The 26,123-nt window shown below is 51.6% G+C and overlaps 1 protein-coding gene across 2 annotated transcripts; it reads right to left on the reverse strand.

The window, feature by feature from the left end:
• Nucleotides 1–225: 225 nt before the first annotated feature.
• PYROXD2 (pyridine nucleotide-disulphide oxidoreductase domain 2) lies at nucleotides 226–26,123 on the reverse strand. 2 transcript variants are annotated; one of them, XM_081268318.1, is made up of 16 exons: nucleotides 25,532–26,123; nucleotides 21,584–21,603; nucleotides 19,114–19,207; nucleotides 18,972–19,045; nucleotides 15,034–15,189; nucleotides 13,073–13,226; nucleotides 11,180–11,241; nucleotides 10,990–11,087; nucleotides 8,997–9,138; nucleotides 8,512–8,646; nucleotides 7,179–7,251; nucleotides 6,788–6,944; nucleotides 3,989–4,143; nucleotides 2,978–3,084; nucleotides 1,187–1,307; nucleotides 226–492 (listed from the first exon to the last, which is right to left on the reverse strand). In XM_081268318.1, the coding sequence occupies exons 1-16, from the start codon at nucleotides 25,656–25,658 to the stop codon at nucleotides 416–418; spliced, it is 1,752 nt and encodes a 583-aa protein (XP_081124444.1). In that variant the 5' UTR covers nucleotides 25,659–26,123; the 3' UTR covers nucleotides 226–415. The 2 variants fall into 2 exon arrangements, with proteins under 2 accessions (XP_081124444.1, XP_081124445.1); XM_081268319.1 differs by lacking the exons at nucleotides 19,114–19,207; nucleotides 21,584–21,603; nucleotides 25,532–26,123 and adding an exon at nucleotides 17,501–17,606 and having other exon boundaries at nucleotides 18,972–19,075.

Raw genomic sequence — 26,123 nt, forward strand, 5'->3', positions numbered from 1 at the left:
TGGGTCTCTGCAAGGCAATCCTCCATCCGCTGGTCAGGGGACCCAGCCACGCAGAAGAGGATGCCGGGATCACACTCCTCTGATGTGAACAGGTGTGAGAACACTGCGTGTCTCAGATGAGCTCATCCCACCTCTAATGATACAGTTCTGCTATCACAGAGAAACAAAGCACAGGCCAACAATTTGTATAAAACATTGTTTTTTTAATAAAACAAACCAGCTCATTCATGGAGGCACGGGGCATGGGTTAACTTGTGTTACATGTAACTTGCACACTTCTTCTAAAATAATGGCTTGAGTCTTGTGAACTTGGCTGCCTCAAGCAGTGTCCACTGGAGCACAGCTTCCTGGGCAGCCGAGCCCAGGTCTGACAGAGAGGCTCAGGGCTGAATTTTCGTCCTGTGTCAGAGTTGGTTCAGCGTCCCGCGCTCTTGAGGTCCTGCAAGACTACATGGGCTGCATTTCGTCCAGCGGCTCCCATCACACCTCCTCCTGGAACCAAAGCTTTTCTCAAAAAACCCAGCAGGGAGGGATGAGGCAGGGCGTACAGAGACCCTGGGACAACTGCTCCAAGAGACTCTGGGCTCCCTCCAGGCTTCCGGCCACAGCAGGGGAGGGGCAGGCCACAGTTCCCACCACTTCCCTCAGTCTGCTCTGCAGTCTGAATGCTACGCTACCTGGTGAGACCCTTAGCAGGCAAATAAAAAATACCAGCATGAGGTTGGAGGGGGAAGAGGTGTGAGTAGAGCCCTTTCTAAGAGGCTGAGGCCCGCAGAGCTCAGAGGAAGTGTCAGTAGGAAGCAGCAGCCTCATCCCAACCAGTTAGCTTGAAGTGGCACAGGAAAGAATTTTAAAGTTGAGGAACTTTGGTCAGCTTTTCTGGTCTCATATATGGATTGGGAATTTAGGGACATGGGTCTCCCTTAACACAAAACTGGAATTGGGCAAGATGCCTTCGGTGGGACACATTCTAAACCCAAGGAGCGGGTGGTGTGCGCTGAACTGAGGGTCGTGTACAGTCAGGCAGAGGCACCCTGTGTGCCCACCCTGCGCAGAGAATTCTGGACACGGGCCTGGCTTGCTGGGGTGGGGGGTGGGGGTCCACGCCCCCTCTCGCCCTCATCCTGCAGCCTCCTCCTTTTCCTGCAATCCCTCACAGCCCACACAGGGAAGCGGGATCACTCACCAGGATGGGCCCCACTTCCGCACAGATACAGGCCTTGGAGAGGGCAGCGGTAGCTGGAGTGCAGGGGCACCGGGCGGGCGAAGTAGAGCTGGTCCAGGGTCATGGCGCAGTGGAATATGTTCTGTGGAGGCAGGGCCGTGGCCATTAACATCCGAGTGCTGCCGTCTTTATTGCCCTGGCGAAGTTTCTTCCCTTCCCCTGTTCTGAAAGGAAAGTCCTTCTCCTTCCAAGATATTTTCTTGGGTTCTTAAAAGTGCAGAAAGGGATGAGGATGAGAGAGGAAAAGCACGTGTCCTAGGGCTGGGGCTGAGGTTTTCCAGAGACATTTTTCAGGATAAAAGAAGGCCAGGAGGGGGGGCATCCTCAGAGGGCGAGGAAACTGAATGGGAAAGAAATGGGGGGTTGTAAGGGATTTTCCTTAGACCATGAATCTCCCTCAGTATGTCTGAAAAATAGGAGCATTTGATTTGTCTGACTGCTGGCTGCTTCTGCGGGACCTCGTTTCTTAGACTAAGCCACCCTGGACTCCTGGGGTCCAGGCTCCATCAGGATCACTGTCAAAGACAGACAAGGGTCAATGGGACCCAGTGAGGTTCTGCTCCACCTGCCTGGGTCGTCCATCCCTGGGCTAGAAGTGGACAAGGCAAGGTTAGATGTGTCAGTCCTGGACAAGGACATCAACCCCTGCTGGGAGATGCTGCTCCCTCACCATGCCCCAAGCTGAGCCATGCTCCCCCCCAAGTCTGCTCCTCTCCTCAGCCGCCAGGCTGGACCCTTGGCATCATCTCCGCCCTCTGCCTGTACCTCCTCAAGTGCACTGTCACCAAGGCCACAGAGCCCTACTTGCCCCGCGGCGTGCTCTCCCTCCCATTTCCTTCCTTCCGGCTGCCTGGCCATCTCCACTCTGCATCTGGACCAGTGCTGCCCAGGAAAAACCTGACGAGGGCCACACAGGTAATTTTAGATTTACTAGTAGCCACGTTTAAGAGGTAAAAGCAAACTGGTCCATAATAGTAATGTTGATAATCTATCTTATTGATCTGAGTACTGTAGCGTACACCTGTAATCCTGGCTACTCCAGCTGCTGAGACAGGAGGATCACAAGTTCAAGGCCAACCTCAGCAACTCAGCAAGACCCTGTCCTAAAACAAAGTAGAAGGAGGTGAGGTGTGGCTCAGTGGTAGAGTGCTTGCCTAGCATGTGGGAAGCCCTGGGTTCAATCCTCAGTAACTAAATAATAACAATGATAATTTTATTTAGCCTAATCCCAAATATCACCAGTTTATTGTGCAATCAACATTAGGCACTAATGAGACAGTAGCATGGTTTTTCATGCTGTCTCTGCATTGTACACCTGCAGCAGATCTCACTTTGGCCTCACCACCGTTCTGTGTTCAATAGCCACCTGGGGCTGGTGGCTGCCATATTGAAGCTGATCTCCTAATTGGGCTCCCTGCCTCTGGCCTCTGGCATTTGATAAATTGAAGGGAAGTGCAAGGACGGGCTTCTTTAAGGAGGGAGCTCCTTCTGAAGAAAGTCAGATGGGAGAGGATGATGTGGATAAGGAGGCAGAAGGGCCATAACCCTGGTGGCCTTCTCAGGTGGCACCTATGTCTCCATGTCCCCATCCCTCCTCCATTCTCTAGGTCTGACCACTTCTCTGTCCCCTCTCAACCATGGTCTCTGCCACTATCCTCCCATATGAAGAAGGCCAAGTAAGGCCCAGGGGACAGAGCCACAAAGTGGGGTGCAGGAAGAGGAATATGATGAGAGACCCAGGCTTAGACTCACCCCTCCAGGAAGCCCAAAGATTCTCTCCAGATCAGGAGGTGTGAGGATGTCTCTGCCCACCACAGAGCCCTTGAAACCAGGGGCATAGGCCTCGATGCAGTCCAACACTGGGTGTCCAGCGGCAGGGGAATGAGATGGTGTTGGGAAGAAGAGGAGGGAGGCGTTAGAGTTATACAGCTTGGAAAATCTACCAAAACTCATTAAATTGATGCTTAAAAGGGTTCATTTTATCCTATGAAAATTATACCTAATAAGTAAAAAACAAAGCAAAACAAGAAACAGTCCACAGGTAAATAAAAAATTCATCATAAAGGCCTATGGGTCTTAGCCGGCTCAGGCCCCACTCTTTCCCCACTCCTTACCCAACCCCAGAGACTAAGCTGCTTGCCTCCTCTTTTTCACCTCTTTGCTCTGCTCAAGCTGTTTCTTTTGCTTGCAAACGCCCTTTGCTCTCTGGCTAACTCCTATTCATCCTTTAAAGCCCAGTTCAAAAGTCCCTTCCTTTGCAAGTTTTTCTTTCTGGCTCAGGGCTTCTTCATTTTGTTCAATAAAATATATTGAACGATAGCGGTTGGTTTCTTTTTCTTTTCTTTCTTTTTTTTTTAAAGAGAGAGAGAGTCTCTTAATATTCATTTTTAGTTTTCGGTGGACACAACATCTTTAATTTTTATTTTATTTTTATGTGGCTGAGGATCGAACCTGGATCCCGCCCGTGCTAGGCGGGCACTCTACCACTAAGCCACAATCCCAGCCTCACGGTTGGTTTTTAATGGTCTCCCCACTAGACTTCCAGCACTTGAGGCAGGAACCACATCCTTTGGCTTTCTTAGCCTAGCACCCAACCCAGCAGACGGTCACCATGCTGACATGAGCCTCCCTTGGGCAACCCTCTCTCCTCGTGGGACAGTACCTGCAGGTGTTCATCTTGAATGAGGCGGTCAGGAGGGGAGGGGTCTACTTGGTCACATGACCAGCTGTCACCTGGAGGCTGGCTGGTGTGGCCCTCTTTACCTTTGTCTGCATAGGCATTTCTCTCCTGCTCATCCCAGACCTTGCCTCCAGCCAGCGTGTAGGGTGTGTACTGCGTGAAGAGGGAGACAACGTGGCAGCCGGGGGGAGCCAGGGTGGGGTCCAGTGAGGAAGGGATGCAGAGCTCAATCATGGGCCTGCGATGCAGGGGAGGAGACGGTCAGGCTGAAGAGAAGGGGCTGGGGAGCCACTCTGAGATGAATTGGGACAAAATGAAGGCCCTGAGATGACACCAACGCGGGGCCCATTGTCACTGGAAGGCCAGAGGGCTTATGTACCCGACTGGGTTTAGCAACCACCAGGGCAGTCCAGAGCACCCCTGAGGAGCACCTCCAGTCCTAGCCCCAGCCCCTGCCAGGTCTCAGGCCCCCGAGTTGCTGGTCTGACCCAGCCCCCTCTAATGTGTGGCCTGTCATCTCCTTCCTTCCCCAGACACCTTGAACTCTAACCAGGGCCCCCCAACTCGATGTCTCTAGGGTCTGGACATATAGTGAGAACAAGAAGGTGCCAGGACCCAGACAGCAGGTGCCCAGGTGGCCTGGTTTCAACCAGGCAAATCCCACCTGACCAGAACCTGTTCCTGAGTCGGCCTAACAAACCAGAGCTGCTGGGGCTGCTCCAGCACCCAACTGTGGACCGTGAGCCACGTCCATCCCCAGCGCCTTTGCCTGCAACCAACACCTTTTCTACCCGGAGCACATTTTCCCTCTGACCTCCCAAAACATCAACCTTCCATATCTGAGGGTTCCATGGACTCACCAAACACAAGTTGAAAATATTAACAACAAACAAGACTTGCATCTGTACTGAACACACAGGCTTTCCCCCAATACAGTATAACAACTACTTGGATAGCATTTCACTGTATTGTGTATTATAACACATCTAGCTGGTGCAGTGGTGCATGCCTGTAATCCTAGTGGCTCGGGAGACTGAGGCAGGAGGATCACAAGTTCAAAGCCAGCCTCAGCAACGACAGGGCACTAAGCAACTCAGTGAGACCCTGTCTCTAAATAAAGTACAAAAAAGGGCTGGGGATGTGGCTCAGTGGTTGAGTGCCCCTGAGTTCAATTCCCGGTAACCCCCACACAAAAAAACATCTAGAGGTGATTTAAAGTGCACAGAATGTGCATAGGTTATATGAAAATATTGCATCGTTGTACGTAGGGACTTGAGCCTCTGGAGATTTCAGTACCTGTGGATGAGGAAGGGAAGTCCCGGAACCAGTTGCCCATGCATACCAACCTTGTGAGCATCCTTCAGGCCATCTGAAATGCCCCTCCTCTGCATCCCTCAACTTTCCCTCTGAACTTGGACATCTACCAGCATCTCCAGTGACCTTGTCCCAACCTCAACGTCTGATATCCTCTTAATACCCCTCCCCCAAGTCTCTCCCCTTTTCAATAAATGCAACCATAATTTTCTAATTGCCCTTCTTTTCACTCACATCCTACTTCTGTTCAACAGCAAGTCTCATCAACGAACCTTCAAAATATGACCAGAATCTGGCCACTTCTCATCACTTCCTTTGTTCCCACCCTGGTCCAAGCCACTGTCCCCTTTCCCTTGGATTCTGCACCAGTAATCAGTTGCAACAGATGCCCTCCCTTTTTCTCCACACAGTGGCCAGGACAGAGGTTATAAGTCAGGCTCAGCATAAACTTTCCTGGCATGAAAGCCAGGAGCTGTGACAAGACCCAACAGGATGGAGTTGCTGCGGTTTTCAGCCCCTTCCCTCCCAGGTTCTTTCCCCAGTCACTCTGGCCTCATACCTCTGTCTCTAACATAGCAGCACACTCCTGCCCCAGGGCCTTTGCACCCCACCATGTGAATGCTCTTCTCCAGATACCCACAAAACCAGTATTCTAACTTCTTTCAGGTCTCTGCTCCAATATCACAGGAATTAGCCTTTTATATAGCAAACGTTCCCCTCCCCTGCCTTTATTTTCTCCCTAGCACTTATCACCAGCATGTGATGCTGACTGTCTTGTCTCCCTCCAGTGAAAGGTCAGCAACTCAGGCAGAGGCCTTGTTGACTTTGTTTGCCGCTCTGTGCCCAGGTCCCTGAACCAAACCTGACACAGAATAGGGGCCTCAAAACATTTGCGAATGGGTAAACTTTGCCCTGCACCTTTCTCTTTAGCCCCATGTCTTCTTTACCTTATGTCACAATGTTTGTGTGGCCACTCATCATAAGCTTTGTGTCTGCTTCACACCCCAGTTCCCCCCGTGTGCCAAGTACCGAGCCTGGCACCCACAGATTTCAGCAAGCGTCCATTGCACAGTGGACAGGATGGAAGGGTGGGCCCACCTGCTCTGGTAGGATGGAGACTCAGCAGGGGCAGGAGATGGGAACACTTTTAGGGGTTTTGCATGAAGGCAGCTTATAAGACACAACACAGGACATGGAATGGGGGTTCAGCAAATGGGTGCCCTCTGTTGGACGGAATCAGAAATCCTCCTTTTCTCTCCCAGAAAGCATTTTCTTCTCTTCTCCCAGCATAAATGCAGTCCTCTGGAGGACTATGCCCTTATGCTAACCTGTGACACTCTTGGACATGGCCCACTCTTCACCCCAGCTGCCCTGGTCCACAGCTTTCTTGCCCTGGGTGCACTTCCTGTCCTTGGAACTCATGTATGGGTTGAGGCAGTTTCCAGGTCACTGGGAAGGTTCAGCCCCAGGTGGAAGAGGTTGATCCCTGCTGCGTCTGAACAGTCACCCTCACCCCAGGTCCCTGTGTCAGACCCTCCAGGAGATGTAAAGTCCCGGGGGCCACCCACCTGTGAGACGGCAGGCCATTCATGGCATCTTCAAAGGCCTGATGGAGGAGGAGGGTGTCTTCACAGTTCAGGTGGATGGAGCACTGGTGATGGGGCAGCGGCTGGCCCGTGGGAGTATTGGGTGCTGCCAGGAAGTTGGGCAGCCTGTTCACAGCCACTGAGGGACCAAAGAGAGGGTCAGGCCCACCCACTCCAGGGTCCTTTCTCTAGAGCATCACCATGCTTCCCCGGGTGGTGGATGGGGAGTCTGAAAGTGTTTCACCTTCAAACTAGGGGGCCGGGCTGGAGGGCAGGGCATGGAGGTGATGGTGTGGGTGGATTTTCCCAGACTTGAGGATTTCCCACCCAGAGAGCGTGAAAAAACACAGTTCTGCAAACTGGTGCCTCTTACCATTGATCTTGGTAACAGGAGACTGGGTGTCCAGCTGAGCAATTCTCTCTGCGAACCCCTCTGGAATCCACTCCTGGAAGGGGAAGTCTGTGAAAGGACTCAGAGAGTGGCCGTCCTTTCCTGCTCAGACTGGTCTTTCAACTTCTGCCTCTAGAAACCCTCTTTATTCCTCAGCATTCAGTCAAAACCACCTCCTCTGCAAAGCCTTCCTGGATCCCCTTCCACTAACGCTCACCACCTCTCCTCTGCGCTCTGCCAGCTGTGCTGGGTACATAGCTCACACCTGGACGACATGGGCCAGGGCCAGGGTATGCATGCCTCTTTTCTCTCTGGTCTATAAGCTCTTGGAAGTCTTGATACCTCAGAATTGCCTTAAGATGTGTTGCACTGATCTTGGTGAAATGCTTTTAGTGAAAACACTTTTTTAAAAAGTGGTGCTGCCCCCAGGAACAGGCAAGTAATGGTTGGGAGCTCCAAGCTCATAAACATATTATCTTCTCTTTTGGGACAAGGGAAGTGTGGCCAATATAAATACCTTCCCTAAATCCTCAGCCCCTGCTGTGTGCACATCCCTTTTCGATGTAACTTTGTAGCATTCTACTCTGACTCTGGGCTGAACCTTGAGACTTGTTTTAAACAAAGTTATCAAATAAGATACAAAGTTATCAAACAACACCATGAGCATGATTGAGCTTGCTTGCTTTTGTCCTTGGCCAGATCCTGAGAACATGCCAGGACTGCTGTGCTGAAGTTTGAAAGACACATGAAATAGAGTTCAGTCACCCTGGTCATTCCAGCAGAAACCATCCTGGACTAGCCACAGCCAACCAGCTCCCAGGCACATGAATACGTCCAGCCCCAGATCAACAGGGCTGACTGGCTGCCCCGCAGCTGACGGCAGGTGCACAAGCAAGCCCAGATCAGTTGAATTCAACCAAGAGACTGAATTCTCCAGATCTGCAAGCTAATATTTCTTCTTATATGCCCAGCATTAATATGGCAACAGATCTCTGACACAAGATAGTGAAATTAGAGTTGGTAAGAGGGGAGGAATTCAGAGAATAGGAAAGTTGTAGAAATAGCTTTAGTTAGGAAGTCAGATCTGGGTTCCAGCACTGGCTCCTCCAATTTCCAGCTGCATGACCTAGGTCACCTCACCTCTCTGCTCTTCCTCCTCACCTCCCTGCTTGCTACCTGCCCATTACCTTCCCATTTCTCCAAAAAAGGAGACTTGGCAAGTGCACCTCCTGCCCTAGGCAGCCCCGCCCCTACAATTTCCTGTCCCTGTCTTGGCAGAGATCTCCACTCTTGTCCACCCAGCACCTTGCCTTACCTGTGGGGTCAGCTTCAGGAAGGTGATCTGCGGGGACGCGCTGGACAGCACCACTCTGCTCCTCACCTCCAGGCCGTCCTGCAGCACCACTCCTCGAACGTGGCCTTCGCCATTCACCTGTACCCTAGCCACTGTCTGAAGCCCACCAGCGAGAGGTCCCAGAAACCCCCAGAAGGAAACGGCGTAGGATCAGGTGGGATTTCCACTGTCTGCACCGCTCCTGGGAGCTCCCAGCTTCCTCATCCCTGTCCCACCCTCCAAGTCTGCAGCTACTCAGGGAGCCTCCACCCACCACCCCCCAGCTTTGCTGAATGTGGTTATTGACTGGTGAATCCAAAGGGTGGTCAGAGGAACTGGAACCTCGGTGACAACAGCTCAGCCACTGACAGGCTACAGAACTGTCGTCTCTTGACTCTGAGCCCAGCTGTCCATTAGGGACTACCCGAATCCGAGGCCAACCAGAGGAGTGGGAGCGGGACCCTCACCTTCTCAGTGAAGATACTTGCTCCATGTGCAATGGCCGATCTTGCAATGGCCTCAGAGAGGGCACCCATGCCACCCTGGACATAGCCCCAGGCACCCTGGATCCCCTCCAGGCCACCCATCACATGATGCAGCAGCACGTACCTGAGGGCAGAGCACAGGATCGGTGCTGGAGGTGAGGTCTCATCTCCCAAGTTTTAGATGCAAATATCTTTTCATACCTTCAGCCTCTCCTGCCCCCATCCAGTCCTTTCCATGAGACTTCAAATGAGTTTGGAAAAGCCCTTTGCCTTCTCATCTGTGTCCCTCTCCATGCAAATGTGTCTGCAGCAGAGCTTGATGCTGCCGGCATGGCAGCAATGCCCAAACCTGCCGCCCCAGCTCCTGAGCTCCGTACTGTGAGTAGCTACCCGCTGCTTCCTTGGCAGGCATCGCCTCTCCCCTTTCCCTAAGCTGTTTCACCGTTTACACCCCCCACCCAGTAAACGGTGCTCTGTTTCCAACAGAAACCCAGGTGTCAACCTTGACCCTTGCCAGTCCCTCACCCTCTATATCCAATTCCACTTCTGTCAACTCTTCCTTCCAAGCAACTCTAGAGGCAACTGTCCCCCGGTGCCTTGCTCTTGTCTTCCTGAAACTGCCACAGGAGGGCCCCCAGGGGGATCGCCTTCTCCCCACATTTGCTCACTGCAGTCTCCTCCATGCAGGCAACCTCAGAATCAGCTGGTTTCCACCACTCCTTTCCTTTCAAAACTTTACTGGCTCATTGTTGCCCTTAGGGGAACACCCGCCTCATGAGGTGGCCTCAGGCCTCCCATCCTTGTCCTGACCCACACCCCACTGAACGGAGCCTTGAGCCTCTTTTGGTTCCTGGAATGGAGCACTCTGCTCACCTGTCCAGCTGCTGCGGCTGGCCTGGAGCCTTTCCTCCCTCATGGTTTGTTTGGCTAATTCCTCCTTGTCCCCCAGGTCTGGATCGGTCGTCTCATTTGGATCAGCTGGAGTTTCCCTGGGGGCCTCCTATCTTAACCCTACATTCTCATCACTAGCCCTGGGTCTCTATCTGCCAACAGGGGTTTCTGGTTGTTCACTTCCCCAGCACCTCGCACAGGCATGCGCTCCATCAGCAGTTGTTGAAAGAAAGAAGGAACCAGTAACTTCATGGCCCACTGAGCAGCCTCTAAGCCTCCCACAGACCCCCACCCCCACTCCCCAGAGAAAAGGACAGGAATCCAGCTGGAGACTGATTGGCTGGCATATCACAGAGCTGGGCCAGGGTGCAGCAGCTGTTGCCAGCCCTCTTCTCCCTGGCCCCGGGGGAGTTGGGGCTGGCTCAATATGTGTTGAAAAGCTACTTCCAAGGGATGCTTTCATCCCTTGAGAGAAAAGCCACCTTGACAGCTTCTAGCTGCATCTTCCGGTACATTGGAAAGGCTGACTTGGCAGTATCCTCCATCCCAACCCATGCGCATGTGCACGCTCCTCCATTCCTAGTCCTACAAGGGGATCCTTAGGTCAAACCATGACCACAGCCCTCACTGTGTGTGATGCCCCCCTTGGACTGGGCTGTAGGCATGTGCCCTGCTCAGAGAGGCAGCTTCCTGTCCATAGAAGGTGCCTGTGAGTGTCTTAGAGCCCAGGGAAAAGAGCATGGCGGGAGGGGAGAGAGGGAGAAAGAGAAGGAGGGAGAGGAAGGGAAGGGCGGGAGGCAGGAAGTATGTTGATATCCTTGGGAGGCCTTTCCTAGGGGAGCACAGAGTGGTAGCCAGGGGCTCTGCTAGTTACTAGCTGTGTGACTTTGCCTACGGCACTTCCCTTCTCTGAACCACAGATCTCGGATGGAGCTCTGAGGTTCACCATGTGTGAGGTGCTTGGCTAAGTGCCTGGTTCCTGGTAGCTCCATAAATGACAGCTCTGCTGTTCTGCCCTTGTCCTTCCTGCTGGCTCTCAGCAGAGCCTCCGCTTCCTCCCACGGCCCTCCTCCCTCTCCCTCACCCACTGCCCGGCGTGCGAGGACTTGTCATGGCTCCAATAACAGCATCCGTGGCTAGAGTGGCTTTCAGGGGCTCAGACTCAAACCACTGATCCAGCACCTGGATGAAGAACCGAGGGAGAAGCGCTCAGGGCCTGGCTGGCAGCAGAGGTCCCCGGAGGGCGGCGGGGCCTGAGGCTGGGAGCTGCGCACCTTGGTGATGGGAGCTGTGAACACCTGGTAGTACTGGGGAAACTGAGCTCCCAGGGTGCGACCTGAAAGAGAGGAACCCCAAAACGTCAACAGAGACGGGCTGTGAGGAAACACTCTGGTCTGGTCCCAGGCGATGGAAGGATGGCAGGAGACTGAGATCTGCCAACGGCGGGCAGTGCAGCGGGTGGATGTCGGCTATGATTTCCTCCCCTTACTAACTGCACGGCCTTGGACACAAGTTAACATCTCTGAACCTGTTCCTCCATCTGTAAAATGGGAGTCATGTCTCACACCCTAAAAGGCTAGGGTGAGGATTCAATGAGACAGGCAAAGCATTGGCAAGTTCAGGGGCACTGATTTTATTTAGCACTTAGTACTACTTAAAAAAAAATTATCTTGTACCTTATTCTCTTTCTTTTGAACTCTGTAAGGCCCATACTCTAGGAGAGGACCATTCCTATGACCAATTCAGAGAGCCACTGGCCAACAGTCCTTGAAGGCAGAGATCATGGTCTTAGCTTTTGTGGTCCCTGTGTGCAGCTTGGTGTCTGACAATAGTAGTTGCTCAATAAATGTTTATTACACAAATGTTTATTGTTCAAAACTCCTTGGGCTGGAAGTCTGAAAGGAACATCTACTTTTGGGGCATGTAGGGTAGATTCTCTCTGTATCTACACTCTGATGTATAACTGCAGTTCCTTCTACCCACAAGCTGGTTTGACCTGAGCCTTGACTCCAGACTTATTCACGTGATTTGCTTGGCCAATGGCATGTCTGTAGATGTGACACAGAGGCTTATAACAGGCCTGGGAACCAGGAATCAGCCCCATGTGGTCTTCCGTTGATATAAGAAGTGCATACCCAGACTAACATGCTGCTTCCATAAGGAGGATGAGACACCTGAGGCCCAGCTGCCCATGATGACCTGTCCCAGCCACAAGCACATGCATGAAATCAGACTGGATCAGCTGACCCAGCTGGGATGAGCTGAACCACACATGCCAGGGAGAAAAAAGGCTTTATTTTTAAATGCATGCCACAGGGGTTTTATGGGCTTTTCCCCCTTGTGATCATAACTAACTGATTCAGTACTTTTCTAGGACACTGACACTAACTTGGTCTGTATATCCTACAGGGTCACAGTAAACAACAGCACACTCTGTGGACTGTCCCTTCTCATACCCATGGCAGACATTACTAATTCTTCACAGAACTTCTCCTGGCTGCACTCAAACCTAGTATCCATCTTATGTGGAGACAGTTCTTTACATTCTCTTGGCCCCTCAATCTTACTCCAGCCATGGCAGGATAAACACCTTTTGCAGCTTTGATCAGCTTCACACACTGAAACCCCAGCAGCACATGTCACCTCAGTCCTATAAAGTGTGCTGCTTCATTTATTTCCTGGGCTCCTTTGGTACTATGCCAGGTCACCCACTGACCTGGACATCCTAAGGGGCAACCCTTGACCCTGGGGGACAGAGCCTGCTGGATAAATCTCTCTTCCTTCTCCAGGAATGGTCCTCAAATGCATTTCACAGAGGGTCCAGGCAGGTCCAGTGCCTCGTTGCCCATCGTGGTGGCCAGGGCAATGACACATCCTGGCAGTGGCTCTCCCTTGGTCCAGTTTCATTCCTCCTTTCCCCTAGTTTGGGGCCCTGGGGTCGCCTTTCTAAATCAGCTACTTGTATTTAGGCCTTTGTCTCAGGTTCTATTCTTAGGGCACATCAGCCTGAGATCTCAGTAAAGTGCTCGGGGCAGTCCTAATGGCCTTAACCCGCCACCACTGGCAGGCTGCCATGGCGGTTCAACCTTCTGTCCAGGCATCAAGAACATGACCTCTCCTTCATGAAGGCTACTCCTCCTGCCCCGAAGCCTGCACTCGGGACTCACCAGCCTTCAGCAGGGGCTTGAGGGTGGACAGTGACTTGAGTCTCTGCAGCACGGAGCCGCGCTGGAAGGCCACAGTGTCCACTGGGGCTGCATCCAGCAGAGGGTCGATGGCTGATACCAAGCGATTCATGAACTCCTCGTATCTGGGAAAGGCCTGGAACAGAGATCTAGGTCAAGGCTCCACTGTGTGGAATCCCACGAGGATGTGGTTATCACGCTCTGCCCCACACCATTCCTACATCGATGCTGCACTCCACAGAGGAGCCCGGATGCTTCCACAGGCCTCAGCCCCTGCTGTGGCTCAGCTTGGCTCCACTGGGTCCTCCCATTTCTAGGTCTGAGAGTTGAGGTCAGTGCCAGGTGGGCAGTAGGAGAGCCACCGAGGACAGGGTCAGCGTGGGTCAATACCAGCCACAGGAAGCTGGCAAGTTGCTCAGGGTCTGGGCTCTGTGATAAAACCACAAAGAAGCTTTTCTCTCTATCCTTCTGTCCTTCCACATGTGACTGGTAGAAGTTAGACCTCTTCCCCAGAATCTCAGCACGCCGTCTGTTCTCTCCTGGCCCATCAGACTGACATGTCGCCTCCTCACCTGTGGCAACACAGGCCTGCGTTCTCTTTCCTCAAGCTCCCACACGGAACCCATTGTCCACGGCCAGTTTCTAACTCCCACACTCCCTTCGCTGGACAGGCAACAGGGCAGGGGCAGACGCCGGAGCCACCAGAGGCCTTCTCTTGATTCTCAGCCCAGAACTTTTAATTTGGGCTCAGCTGTACCCATGGGCACACACATGAACTTTAAGTGTCACATAAAGAAAGGTTCCGTGTTGAGGAACATTTGAGAAGTCTTGGTAAAAATGAAATTAAACACCTTTCTCTAGGACAGACCTTTAAGATGACAACTTGTAAAACCAGAAATCAGGCTCCTTAGGTTCCACAATGGGAAACAGGCCCTGGCCTCCTGCTTATGTGGTCATTAGAAGGCAGAGCCATCACCAGTGTCCTGCAGGCCCAGGGACCAGGCCTTGTGCTGACTCCTGTCTAGTGCATCTGAGGCGAGCAGGATTTGGAGGGTGGAGGCGGTGGTCCTGAGCCCACTGCACAAAAAGATCCAAGAGAAATACTCTGAAAAAGCTAAGTCCCCAGGAGATCCTGCTCCTCCACCAGATTTGGAAAGCACTGGTTGGAGAGATGTGTATTGGGCCTGTGGCCCGTGGTTCTCTAGATTTTACCCCGTGTTTTATGAAAGCCACAGAAAGCAACACACATGGATGGCATTCACCTAGGTTCTTATAAAAATGCCTCCACCAAGATGTGATTTAATGCTACACCTTTAGCTTGTATGCAGGATGAGTACAAAAGTGGCCAGAGTTCCTTTCTGTGTCCACGGAACCTGTCACACCAGGCTGTCCCATCATCTAGTGACTCACGTGAATAAGGCTGCCCAAGAATTCCTGGGCAGTAATCCCAAGAGACTGCACATTCTGTGGTGTGTGTGCTTCCTTCCCCAGACCTGCGCACCCTCATGGACGCTTTCTGCCTGGAGCGCCCGGGATGAAGCCAAATTGAACGATATCGACTCCAGCCCTCCTGACGCAGTCCAGTCGGTTCTGAGTGATCTCTGATCTGCCTGTCAGCCTCCATCGCGACTTTAACATGGATAACCACTTGGGTTACAAAGTACACCCACACACAGCAGGTGGAGACGGTCTGACCCCATACTGAGCACAGGCAGATTCAAGAGCTGGCAGTGTCCACTGGTCTCAAATGCCATCCTCCGTCCCTTTCCTTCACAGCCTAAGATCACAGGCAAGTGCAGACTGGATCCCTCCTCAGGGAAGGCAAGGCAGCCTGTCTACTTGGACATTGCTCTAGGATGGCTCCAACCAGACCCATTTCCTTTCTAAAGCCCCCTCCAGGCTGGCGAGGGAGGAGGAGCCGGGTCTCTGGACACTCTCCTTACCTGGGCATCCTTCTGTGAGAACTGGGCAATTTGCTTCTGGTTTTGTGTCATGTCTGTTCCCAGAAGAAGGGATCTGGGCACATTGCCCCCTGTGCCCTCTTCCAACATGGGGGTGAAGGAGTAGGGATTTCGGAGATGAAGCCTCAGTCCATGTTTCTGCAGAATACAAACAACACAGGCAACATTTTAGAGGTCTGTGGTCTCCGTCTCCAGTCTCCTTTCTCCAACTGTGTTTGTGAGACCATTTAGGTGCCTATGGGCGGGTTCCCAAGGTATGTGATCCTGGATCCCATTTAAAAAAAAATATAGGTTTATAAAAGCCCTCTTGCTCAGGCACGCAAGAAGACCGTACGGTATTGCACATGCACCATCTTGCCATACTATACCACACCAGAGCACAGCACACCTCACCAACTATACCACAGCAGAGCACAGTGCCCGCCACACTATGCCATACCTTGCTACACCAAGCTGCAGCATATCATGCTTACCCTGTGCCAGAGGCAGTGCTGGGGTCTACAATTACTACCTCACAACAACTCTGGCGGTATTCTTATCCTCTTTGGTACGACTGCCATAACCGAGGCTCAGAGAAGTTAAATAACTTGTCTCAGGTCCCTGTAGGAGGCAGATCTGGGTTTCCAAACCACATCTCTGTGACTCCCAGGCCCTGGCTCTCAGTCCTAATCTATAACTGTCCCACTTCAGAAATAAATAATTAAAATTTAGAAAGACACAATAAAGCAATGGTTATGTGAAAATCCATAGGCACAAGGTAGATAAATTATTTACACCCAAAATTTTTATCTACTTTACAGACTCATTTACTCCAGGGTCACTTTAAATGGAAGCTGCCTTGATGCAGTTAAAATATGATTTGATTTAGAGGGGCCTGACCAGCACACAGAACTTTCTAAGAGCACATCTACTTCTCCACAGATACAACAAAGGGGCCTGGGCTACTAACACAGGCTTACCGTGGCCGCCATCTACAGACTTCTTTCTCCAGATCCACGGCCTGTCCCCTCACTTCTTTGAAGATCTCTGCTCAAGTGACCCTTATGAGCAAGGCCTCCCCTAACCATGCCAGCACTTCCTGTCCCATCTCCCTGCATATTTTTTTTTCTCCAAAACACTTGTCAGCACATGGCTAATTATACATTCAATTTTTCTTCACCTCCCACAGTAGAATGAGGTCAGGGGCATTATCTGTCTTGCTCACTATTATGTCCACCAGGTATAGATTCAGTGTAGTCACTAAGTGTGCTGTTGACTTGAGTGGATGAAAACTATGTCTTGCAGGCAAGGTGTAGCTCCAGGAGACAGAAATGAGATCTGTGAGTAGAAGTATTAGGACAGTACATGGAAACTAGAACAGACCTTCCTGACCACTACAGCTGACCTTCCAGATGGACAAGATCCCCAGGCATTGAGCATGCTGCCCAGGAGACTCTAAACATGGCTAGGAGTTTGGGTTGGGACACCTTTGGGTCCTTTCTAACATTAAGATAGAGAAATTTGATTCCAAGTTGGAGGAACTTCCAGCTTGGTGCTTCTTAATGTAGAGAACTTGACCCTAGAGGGCATCCTGAGTTCCTCTTCTTCCCTCCCCCTTGACTTCCTATCCACAGCCAAGTCTTATCAGCTCCATCTGCAGAAGTTGTCCACTTCCCTCTATGTCTGTTGCCCCTGGCCCAAGTCGCCATCTTGTGAATCACTGTAGGAGCTGCCTCAACCACCAACCTGCAACCCGCCTTTGCCATGATCCAGGGGACTGATCTTTCACAGGGTCATAAATCCCATACTCTCCTTCCTAATTAAATGCCTCCACTGGTTTCCCCCTGCACCTGGGTTAAATGCAGTCCTCTCCTCACAGCCACGGTAGTCACACACCTGCCTTCCTCTCAAGTCTGCCTTGGCCTGTCCACTCCCACTTCCCTCTGCCTAGAACTCTCTCTGGTCCACAAGGCACAAAGCTGGTGACTTCTTGACATTAGAATGTCAGTTCCCAGGTCACCTCCTCAAGGAGGAGCTCCTGCTCACCAGTCTAGGCTGTCCCTATCACATGGCTTCACTTTCTTCCTGCCACTTACCTCTACCCGGAGTTCTCTTGGGTCCTTGTCTCCCTCCCTCCTTCACCCCACCCAGCCCACATCTCCCAGGGCTTCTCCAGGGTGTGGCTCAGAGCAGGTGCTCAGGAACACTGACTGGATGAAGGAATCGATCAACCCTCCACGTAAGGGACCCGAGAGGAGCCCAGGAGTTATTTCAAGTATAACTAATCAAAAATGAACATTTTTTTGACTGCCTCTAGGACACTCTTAAAAAATGGTATCTTTGGGGGCCTGGGGCTGTGGCTCAGTGGTAGAGCCTTGCACGTGTGAGGCCCTGGGTTCGATTCTCAGCACCACATAAAAATAAATAAAGGTATTGTGTCCATTACAACTAAATATTTAAAAAATGGTACCTTTGTTGTTCTTGATGGTTTTAATTCCATGGAGTTGAAATAAGAAGGGGAGCATTAAACAGCCATGAGATTATCTCCATGAGATTTTTTTCAAGTATCCAGTTTTCTTTAAAAACACAAATAAAACAAGAACAGACTACTTCCTCTGGTTAACCCATGAGTTTTCTCAGCAGGCCAGCTGTCCCAGGTGGGAACTGTTGGGGAGGGCAAGGTATGTCTGAGAGATCATGGACCAGGGGGACTTATAGGTTTGTTTCTCAAAGAGGTGTCTGGTGGCTTCCTCTTTCACAACAACCTGAGACTGCTACAAAATGCCAGTTCCCAGGCCCCATGACTCCTACAGTACCAAGCCTCTGAGCAAGAACCCCCGGGCATCTCTGTTTCCCCTTTAGTTCCCCCGGTCATTCTTCCGGACATGTAGGTCCAAGAGTCCCACTTTAGGGAGATTTCCCAGAATAAAGCGCCAGCAGAGGGAACAGAGCTGAGACCTATGGAAGGGAGGAAGGGAGGACAGAAGTTGCCTCTGGTGCCCAACATCTGCCTCCATCAACTATGGGTATAGTTACAAACTGCCTCCAGTTGTAGTGTAGTGTGGGCTGAGGATCCCAGACACACCCTTGGGCCTTGGCTCAATTTATCCAGTGCTGGCCTGAGGGTGCTTACATTCTTTCTCTCAAGTAATAATTTCTTCTTTTGGGTTTCTATAGTCACCAAATTCACAGAACTCCTCTACATGAACCAGTTACAGAAGCCAAGGGGTGTAAACAGCGGCTGAGCATCTAATTAATTTTGAACTTTGAATTCAGAGCAAAGTTGGCACTGAAGTACACGGCAGCTGCTCGTACACATGACACCAAGGATCTTTTTCCTGAGGGGTGGGTGACAGAGGCACTAGCAGGTGGGAGCCAAGTCAGCCTCAAGAACTTGGTGGCTTATGAAACAGGCCATGAGAGGTGGAGCCTGTGAAGGGTAGTGGGCAGAGCTGGACAAGCCAGGGGAGAGTTCTCAGGATCTCCTCCAGATAGCCCAGGAACCGAAAGGGGTGAAAGTCCAGGTTCAACGTCCTGTTCATGCTGCCAGGCTCCAAAGTTTAATAAGGGTGGAAACACAGCCCAGTCTAAGGTGGCTTTGCAAACTCAGGAGCCCAAAGCTTTAGGCAGGTGATGCCAGAAGATGACAGGGACCAGGCTGAAAGTGCCACCATGTAGAACAAGGGCCTGATGCTGACAAAGCTCAGTCTTCAAATGAGGTCTGAGTTTTGTGTGAGATTTCTGAGTTTTTAAGACGTAGGGTGGGTGACACAATCTATGGCATGCAGTAGAAGATCCTGGGGGTGACCCAACCCTGGGATAGAAGGAATCTCAGGCACTGGGAATCACCCTGGGTACAAGGTAGGGAGCCCCTACCCCAGGTCAGGGAGATGAGAGGTGATCACAACCACCCATCCACCGCGGCCACAGGGCTGTTCTACCTTCAGCTCCAGGTCTGTGTAAATCTGTGGCCTCAGAAGGCTGAGGAGGTAGGATGCACGGGAGAACTTAAACCCTGGAACAAAATCAGAAAAACCAGTCACCAGTGATCACTCCTCACCCCTCCCACCTCTTGGGGCTCACCTGGAATGATCTCCTCAGTGACTGCTGCACCCCCAATCACATGGCGCCTCTCGAAGACCACCGTGTTCACCCCCAGTCTCTGCAGGTATGCTGCCTGGGGGTCACATAAGGCCCTCTCTCATCCCTCTGGAACATCCAAGATCCCTGGGGGCTGCCCCATGGTCTTGGGGTCCTCAGTGCAGACCCAACACACTACCCTGTGGCTCATGCTGTTCAGATGTCTTCCAAGGCCTGCTTGCTTGCTCCTGCCCCTCCACATCCCAGCTGAAGGTGACCTTCTCTCCTTAGAAGGCTGGTGTCCTAGGAATTCTCGTCACATCCTACTTACCCTGTCCCAGATGTCCCTCTCCTCCAGGCCGGAGAAAGCCTCCTTCTCCTTACAAGCCCAGTGAGAGGTGGCGCAGTGAAGTTGAACTTGAGAATGTGAAACCAAACCCCAGGTTCAACTCTGCGTTCCCTTTCTGCTGGCTCAGCCTCATTACCTGATCCATCCTGTCTCAGTTTCTACATGTGCAAAATGGGGTTGATATTATAAGATGACTCTACCTATCTCATAGGGCTGCTGCGAGGATTCCCTGAGCTGGTCCCTGGCACAGGAGACACACAATAACTGAAGCTATGTCTATAGCAGAACTTTATTGGGGGCAACAAATGATGCAAGGGTTTCTGTTACTTTTCTTCTCACATTTAGGGGGAAAGCAATAAATATTTGCTGAACTGAGCTAGTCCTGAGCCTACAATCCTACAGTGCTGGTCTTCCCACTACCACTAACACCAAGGAATGGTGAAGTTCAGAATTCACCATCCTTGGTTCACTGGGCAACTATGTGCCAAACATCAGATGCACCTTATTACAGTCCACCATCTTGGAGGTAGGCACAATGGTTCTCCCTGTTTTACAGATCAGAAAACTGAGGCTCTGTGTGGTTAAGCTTGAATCCAGCTCCCAGAGCATGACATCTGGAAGCTGCCTTGACATGCAAGGGTAAGCCATGCTATTCTCCAATTAGACATAAGCTACTTCACAGAATGGCCTGAAATAAGGTTACTGGGAGACTGTGATAAAATGAGATGGAGCAAGCTCTCTGCACAATTTTGTTTAAGCACAAACAAATCCAAGGTCTCTGTGTCATCTACAAAATATGAAATGCCCCTCTCTTGGCCAGATTGAGTGACTGCTACTTCCTTACCAAATTTCAATGTCCTCATCTCAGTCTCTGCTCCCTACAGATAAGAGGTACTGGAGTTCTCAGTCAGAAGGCTGTCCTTACTTTCTGACAGTGTCTAACCTACAAGGTGGGGCCTCTGACTCCAAACCCTTATTTTCTCAGGCCTTTTCCCAAGTCATTCAACCAAAGCTCAAATCCTCTATTAGGTTCTTTCTAACACCTTGCTGAGACACCCCACGGTTCTCCCTCACTGCCAAGAGTAATCAAGACAACTTGATTAAGCACAGGTGCATTTCTGGTGGTCTTTGGCTGAAGGGCATTGACATTAGCCCTCCCTGGGCTGGAAACTTCCAATAGTAAGAGCTAGCATTCAGGTCAAGTTTTATATGCCAGGTCCCTGCAGCACATTAACTATTGCCTTCACAAATGGCTTCTTGAGGGTAGGCATGGCTGTTCTCATTTTATGTGGCTCAGAGAGGCTGAGTGACTCACTTAAACCTTGACAGATAGAAAGTGACAGAGCTGGGAGACAAACCTGCACTTACATTAATATCAAATCAGTGTTTAAATTACCGACCAGTTGAGCTGCAAAGGGTCCCCTGTAGAATGTTCAGGTAAAACTGATATGTTGTTTAAGGTATTAAGGTCTTACCGTAGTCCCTGGGCACCCCCTTTGTTGATACTTTAGAGCTGCCACTGCTTAAAGAAGAGGTTCCATATTTGTTTTATGGCCTTGAAGACTCTCAAAGGCCTCTTGGAAGTACCTGGACTCAGGGTTTAGAAGCAGAGCCCCAGAGTGACTCTGGCCTGGCTGAGCTTGGTATCTAGAAGACACCTGCTGGGTACATGAGCCCTGGCCTCTCTGCTAGGGAGCTCTTGCTGTCACTTGGAGATGCAGTAGCAGTGTGCTTCAGGTTGTGGGTCACCTGAACCTGTTCCAGCAAGGACTGCCCCCTAACCTGGAGTCAGAGGCCCCACCTGCCTCATGCTCCTGATCCCCAGGGTCCCACCTGCTGTCTCTATGCCAGATAGACGTTTCCCCACATTTTCACCAGCCTGCTTCTGAAGCTCCCTGACTCTTCCACAGGCCACGGGTGGGGTCCCAAGTATTATGGAAAGGACAGGAAAGGGAGCCCATGATATCCTCCCTGAGTGGCTGCAGATACACATTCAACCCAGCTCCTGGTCGGCACCAGAGCACGCTTCTTTCCTCTCTCCTGCCACCTGCTCGCTTCTCCCTGTGGCTGCTGAGAGCCACAGGCTCTGGGGTCAGTGCAGTGGGACCCAGGGAAGATACTCACAGCCACCAGCCCATTGTGTCCTGCAATGAGAGGGGGGAGGGGAGGACAGATCACTGGTCAGCTGGCAGATGCACATCCCTTGAGGGAGAGGGGCCCATCTCTGCCCCACCCAGGTAGATCCCTGGTGGCCCCACCCACCGCACTGGGTGGAGGGATTTGCCTGATTTGCCCTGACTTGAAAGAAGTGCTGGCCCCTGGCTCTGTCAATGGCTCCATGCTGGAGTGAGGGTCAAGGAGAGTAAAGGTCACAAGGGCTTCCATCACTAGGCAAGGAGCAGGTGACCGAGGGAGCATCATAGTTCACATGGTGGGGACCGGAAGCAAAAGAAAGGTGGCCAGTACGCTTTTGCACCTGGAATAACTGACCAGCCACCCAGGTGAGCACTGCTCAGGGGCAGAGTTGCTGTCAAGTTTGGCCTAAGAAGGCTTTATCCACACAGGGTGTCCCTGTCAGTCTCATGCTCTAAAAATGAAGTTTGAATAGTTAAAAATGAAGTAATCAAACACACTCAGCTACTACGGGCGTGTGCCTCAGTGTTAGCTGGCTGGGGGAATTTGTTACCTTAGTTTTTTGTAAAAAGATTTCTAAAATCTTAGGAGGGCTGCCCCTGGCCATGAGCCCTGAATTTGGCTTTGGGATCTCATGTTCCCCACCAAGTGGGTAGTGAGCGCAGCTCTAAGTAGCTCAGAATCACCCGGCAAAAGTATGGATTCCCAGACCTCCCCTCCTCAGAGCGTCCTCAGCAGGTCAGGGAGGGCACCTGTGTGCTAGAGCTGATTCCTCATTCGATCCCAGGTAATTCCCATCCAGGTGACCTCAGATCCACATGTTGAGCACACAGGCCCTGGGGCCTGCCTCCTCCTTTCCCCACTCTTAGGAGGAAATGAGGCTGTTGATGAAGAATCACTTGCAGGCAGAGAACAGGCCCCAGTGGTTGTCGGCCAGTTCCTGTGACCCCCAGTCTATTCTCTCCTTGGTGACAGTCACCACTCTGAGTCTTTTAGATGTCAGTGGATGACCATGATCCCGAGCACCGACCTGAATCCAGTGTTGACTCAAATGAACTGCTCAGCTGTTAGCCTGGCAAATGTCCCTAACCAGGGGCAGCGATGGCCCATGTGATGCATCTCCTCATGGCTGAGTCAGTTGCTTTATGGAGGCCTCCCAGGATGTGAGAGGTCACAACTGCATTCTTACCATTCCTAATGGAACCTGGGCTTTTCAGCCCCCTTTGACTATGATCCACAGGAAGAATCTGACAACATGATCTGGCACATGCCACGTGAGTAAATGCATTTCTCAGGAAAAAGCTTTCATGTACTAATACTAACTCTCACTGTGTGATAAGCATGTGATGATCTATTTGGTTATATTTCATTTTAAAAAGCACTGGAAAATTGCCATAAGAAAGTTTAAAAAATATGCTGGGACTTATAAATATTGCCTGAACCTGCAGTTTGAGAAGCCCTTCTCTTAATACACAAAGCAAATCCAAGAAGGCAGGCTGTCCGGGGCTCAGCCCAGCTCTGCCATAGGCAGAGAGGCATTTAGCAGCCAGGAGGTGAGGCAGAAAGGGTGCTGGGGATCTTGCCGCAGTGTGGGCAGGATGACCAATAATATCCATAAAGCACCTGGCCCTTCGAAGGCCCACAATAAATACAGCAGCTGTTCGCCTTTAATTAGTGGTGCTCATCAATTCTGGAAAACTAATCAAGTCTTCCAGGCTACAGAGTCCAGTCCAGCAATGGTGTGTAAACTCCCAAGGGCACAGACCCAGAAGGATGAAGGCCCAGGAAGATCCAGCGTTCCAGAATTGCCCCCTCCCCCATCCTGGATGCATTCTCCTGTGGCTTCAGATGACCTGTCCCCTTGAAGGGTCTTTTGCTGCAGGCTCAGGGAACCCCTAGCCACTTCTGGGGATCCTCAAATAGCAGGTGTGTGGGACTTATATGAGCTGACCTGAGCACAGGCTCTGAGTTGCCAGTATCAGATTTGCTCAGCATTGGTGGGCAGATGTGCTGATGGCTGGGAGCGCCCCCTCCCCCCTCCGCCAGCCCTAATCACCAGCTACAAAGCGCAGGTATCTGCATTGTAACAAGCTCCTCAGGGCATTCTTAGCTACAGGTAGTCAAATGACAAAACCGGGGTCTCTTGGAGGTGATTGCCGGGCATGACTTCAGGGATTCAGATATAACTCTCATCTCAGAAGATGCCACTCTGCTCCTCACTCAGTCTGGAACGCCCCTAAATCAGGTAACTGAAGCCACCTCACTGAGGCAGTCACACTGTGGGAGAGTCACCAAGGCAGCTGGCCCATAGGAGTCAGAGGGGCTGTGACCAAGAGCTGAGGGGAGGAGGGGCTTTTGGGAGGCTCAGAGGACACAGAGCGCTTCCCGTGGGTGCTGGACTCCAGGAAGTTTGTGAGCCCACTATCAAACAGACCACTGCGAAAAATTAAATCCTATAAACTTCCTATTAAATATACTAAAAGCGATCGCAAAACTACTTAAAATCACCACTTTCATTTTGCTACACTGGCCTATAACTATGCTCTTGAGGTCACCTGCCTCTACATGCCTGGATGTGGCCTGCTACTGTTATATCTCCCCTAAGTCACATTCGGTGACCTCCCAAGGGTGGGACAACATGGGAGGACTTATACATGGGACACGGCAGGGCTTGATCTACTGTGCTGTGGACTGGCAGGCTCAGGAAAAAGATGGGAAAATGCTAACAATGCAGTTGAAATTTAATGGAATGCTTGTCGGTGGCGTTACATTGGGAATAAACAGCACCAAACATGGAGAAGATGTTCTTCCAGTATCAGAAAAAAATATTATCTGACCGAGCAAAGTCATTCCTGTTTTTGAAGAAGGAATGAAGCTGGGACATAAATCTTCACTGTTTCACTTTTTCCCCCATTTTTCTTCTCTTCAAAGTGAATGAAAACATCAAGCATCCCTTTCCAAGCTGTGACCACTCCGGAACTGCGACCACAGCTCGGCAATTGAGTTTGGCAAAAATCAGAGAGTACTGGATCAGAATCAATTGGCCACATGGACTTTTAATTAAGAGCACTGTCTTCTTGATTTTTAGAACTGTGTGCTACACATTTTTTAATTCAGTATTTACAATAAATGTGTGTATGTGAACACTTGTTCCCTGGAGAGCGGACGGAGGCTTTCACCAGCTCATGGCTGCTCTTGGTAACAGAGACCAGGCCCAGGCAGAGAGCACCTTGGGACTGTGCCCAGGACGGAGCCTGGGCATCCTCTTATTTTAGGCATCGCATTGAAATGAGCCCAGTTGGAAATAATGCCTTCAGGCCTTCTGAGAGTATGAACAGGTCACCCAGTCACACAGCAGACTTGAGTACTCTGAGGCTAGGGGTCAGCAAAGTGTCACAGGACCACACAGCATGTCCCCAAATGTTTGAGAGGAAAATATGGCTGTCATCCTCTGTGGACATACAGTAGGGTCTCTGGGATTCAGTTCTGTTTTTCTCTTAACTCCCCTTTGTGAAGTGATTCTGGTTTCCTTTGGGGATGGGTGACCTCAATGATGAGGTAGTGGTGACATTTGCTGTTGTCCCAGGGTTCTTTCTATTCAATGAACCATGATTTCCAAGAACGTGGTGAGAGCTAGCTCATTAGTTCATCTAGCTGGAGACAAGGTAAGCTTCTGCACTCACCTAATGCCACTCTAGGTGACAAGACTCAAGCCCAGAGAGGGCAAGAAATTTTTTCCTAGACCACACAGCAAGCCATCGGCAGAGCCAGCACTAGAACGGAGAGGAGCCTTACTCAGAGACCAGAAGGTCTTCCCTCACAGCCCCGGCTCTCATCCAAACTCGTGACCAGGTTGTGCCCAGAGTGAAGGGAGAAGTGGGGTTCTGCAAAAGGGCCTCTCCGGACCTCTGGGCATTGCTGCCTTCCCGCCTTCTTTACCTGCTCCTATCACCACCGCATCGTACTCAGGCTTCGGGCGTCCGCCAGCTTTCCAGTGAGCATGTCTCCAAGCGGGGCAGCGAGAGGCACCCCAGGCCCTACCGAGACCCCGGCCGCTCGCAGCCATTTCTGCCTCCAGGAACCCGCTGGCGGCCAGCCCTTCGCGCCGCCCTAGGCAGCGGGGGCAGTGGGGAGGAGCGCCGCTGGCCCGGCCTCGGCCGCAGGTCCTCCTCGCGCTGCGTCTGCGCAGGGCAGCCCCGGGGCGTTGCCTGGGAACCCCGCGGAGTCGGTGCAGACTCGGAAAGCGAGGACCCCCCCGACAGTCCCGAGGGCTCCCGTGGGCGGGGCGCTGGGCTGGACGGGGCGGACCCTGCTTCCCCGCGAGCCCTGTCGGGATTGTGGGGATGGCACAGCAAGTGGGAGAGGGATCCTCAAGTCTGTCCACCCCGGCGCCTGGTCCTCAGGCTTCAGGGTGGAGTCACAGTCGGAGGTAGGGACAGTTCCCCACCCAGGAGAGCCTCGGGCTGAAGTGCTTTCTTACTGTCCCTTTGGGCTGTCTTCAGTCTGGAGCCCCTTTCTTCCTTGGCCACTC

Source organism: Spermophilus citellus, assembly GCF_964194105.1.
Source record: "Spermophilus citellus genome assembly, chromosome: 15".
Classification (NCBI taxonomy): Eukaryota; Metazoa; Chordata; class Mammalia; order Rodentia; family Sciuridae; genus Spermophilus; species Spermophilus citellus.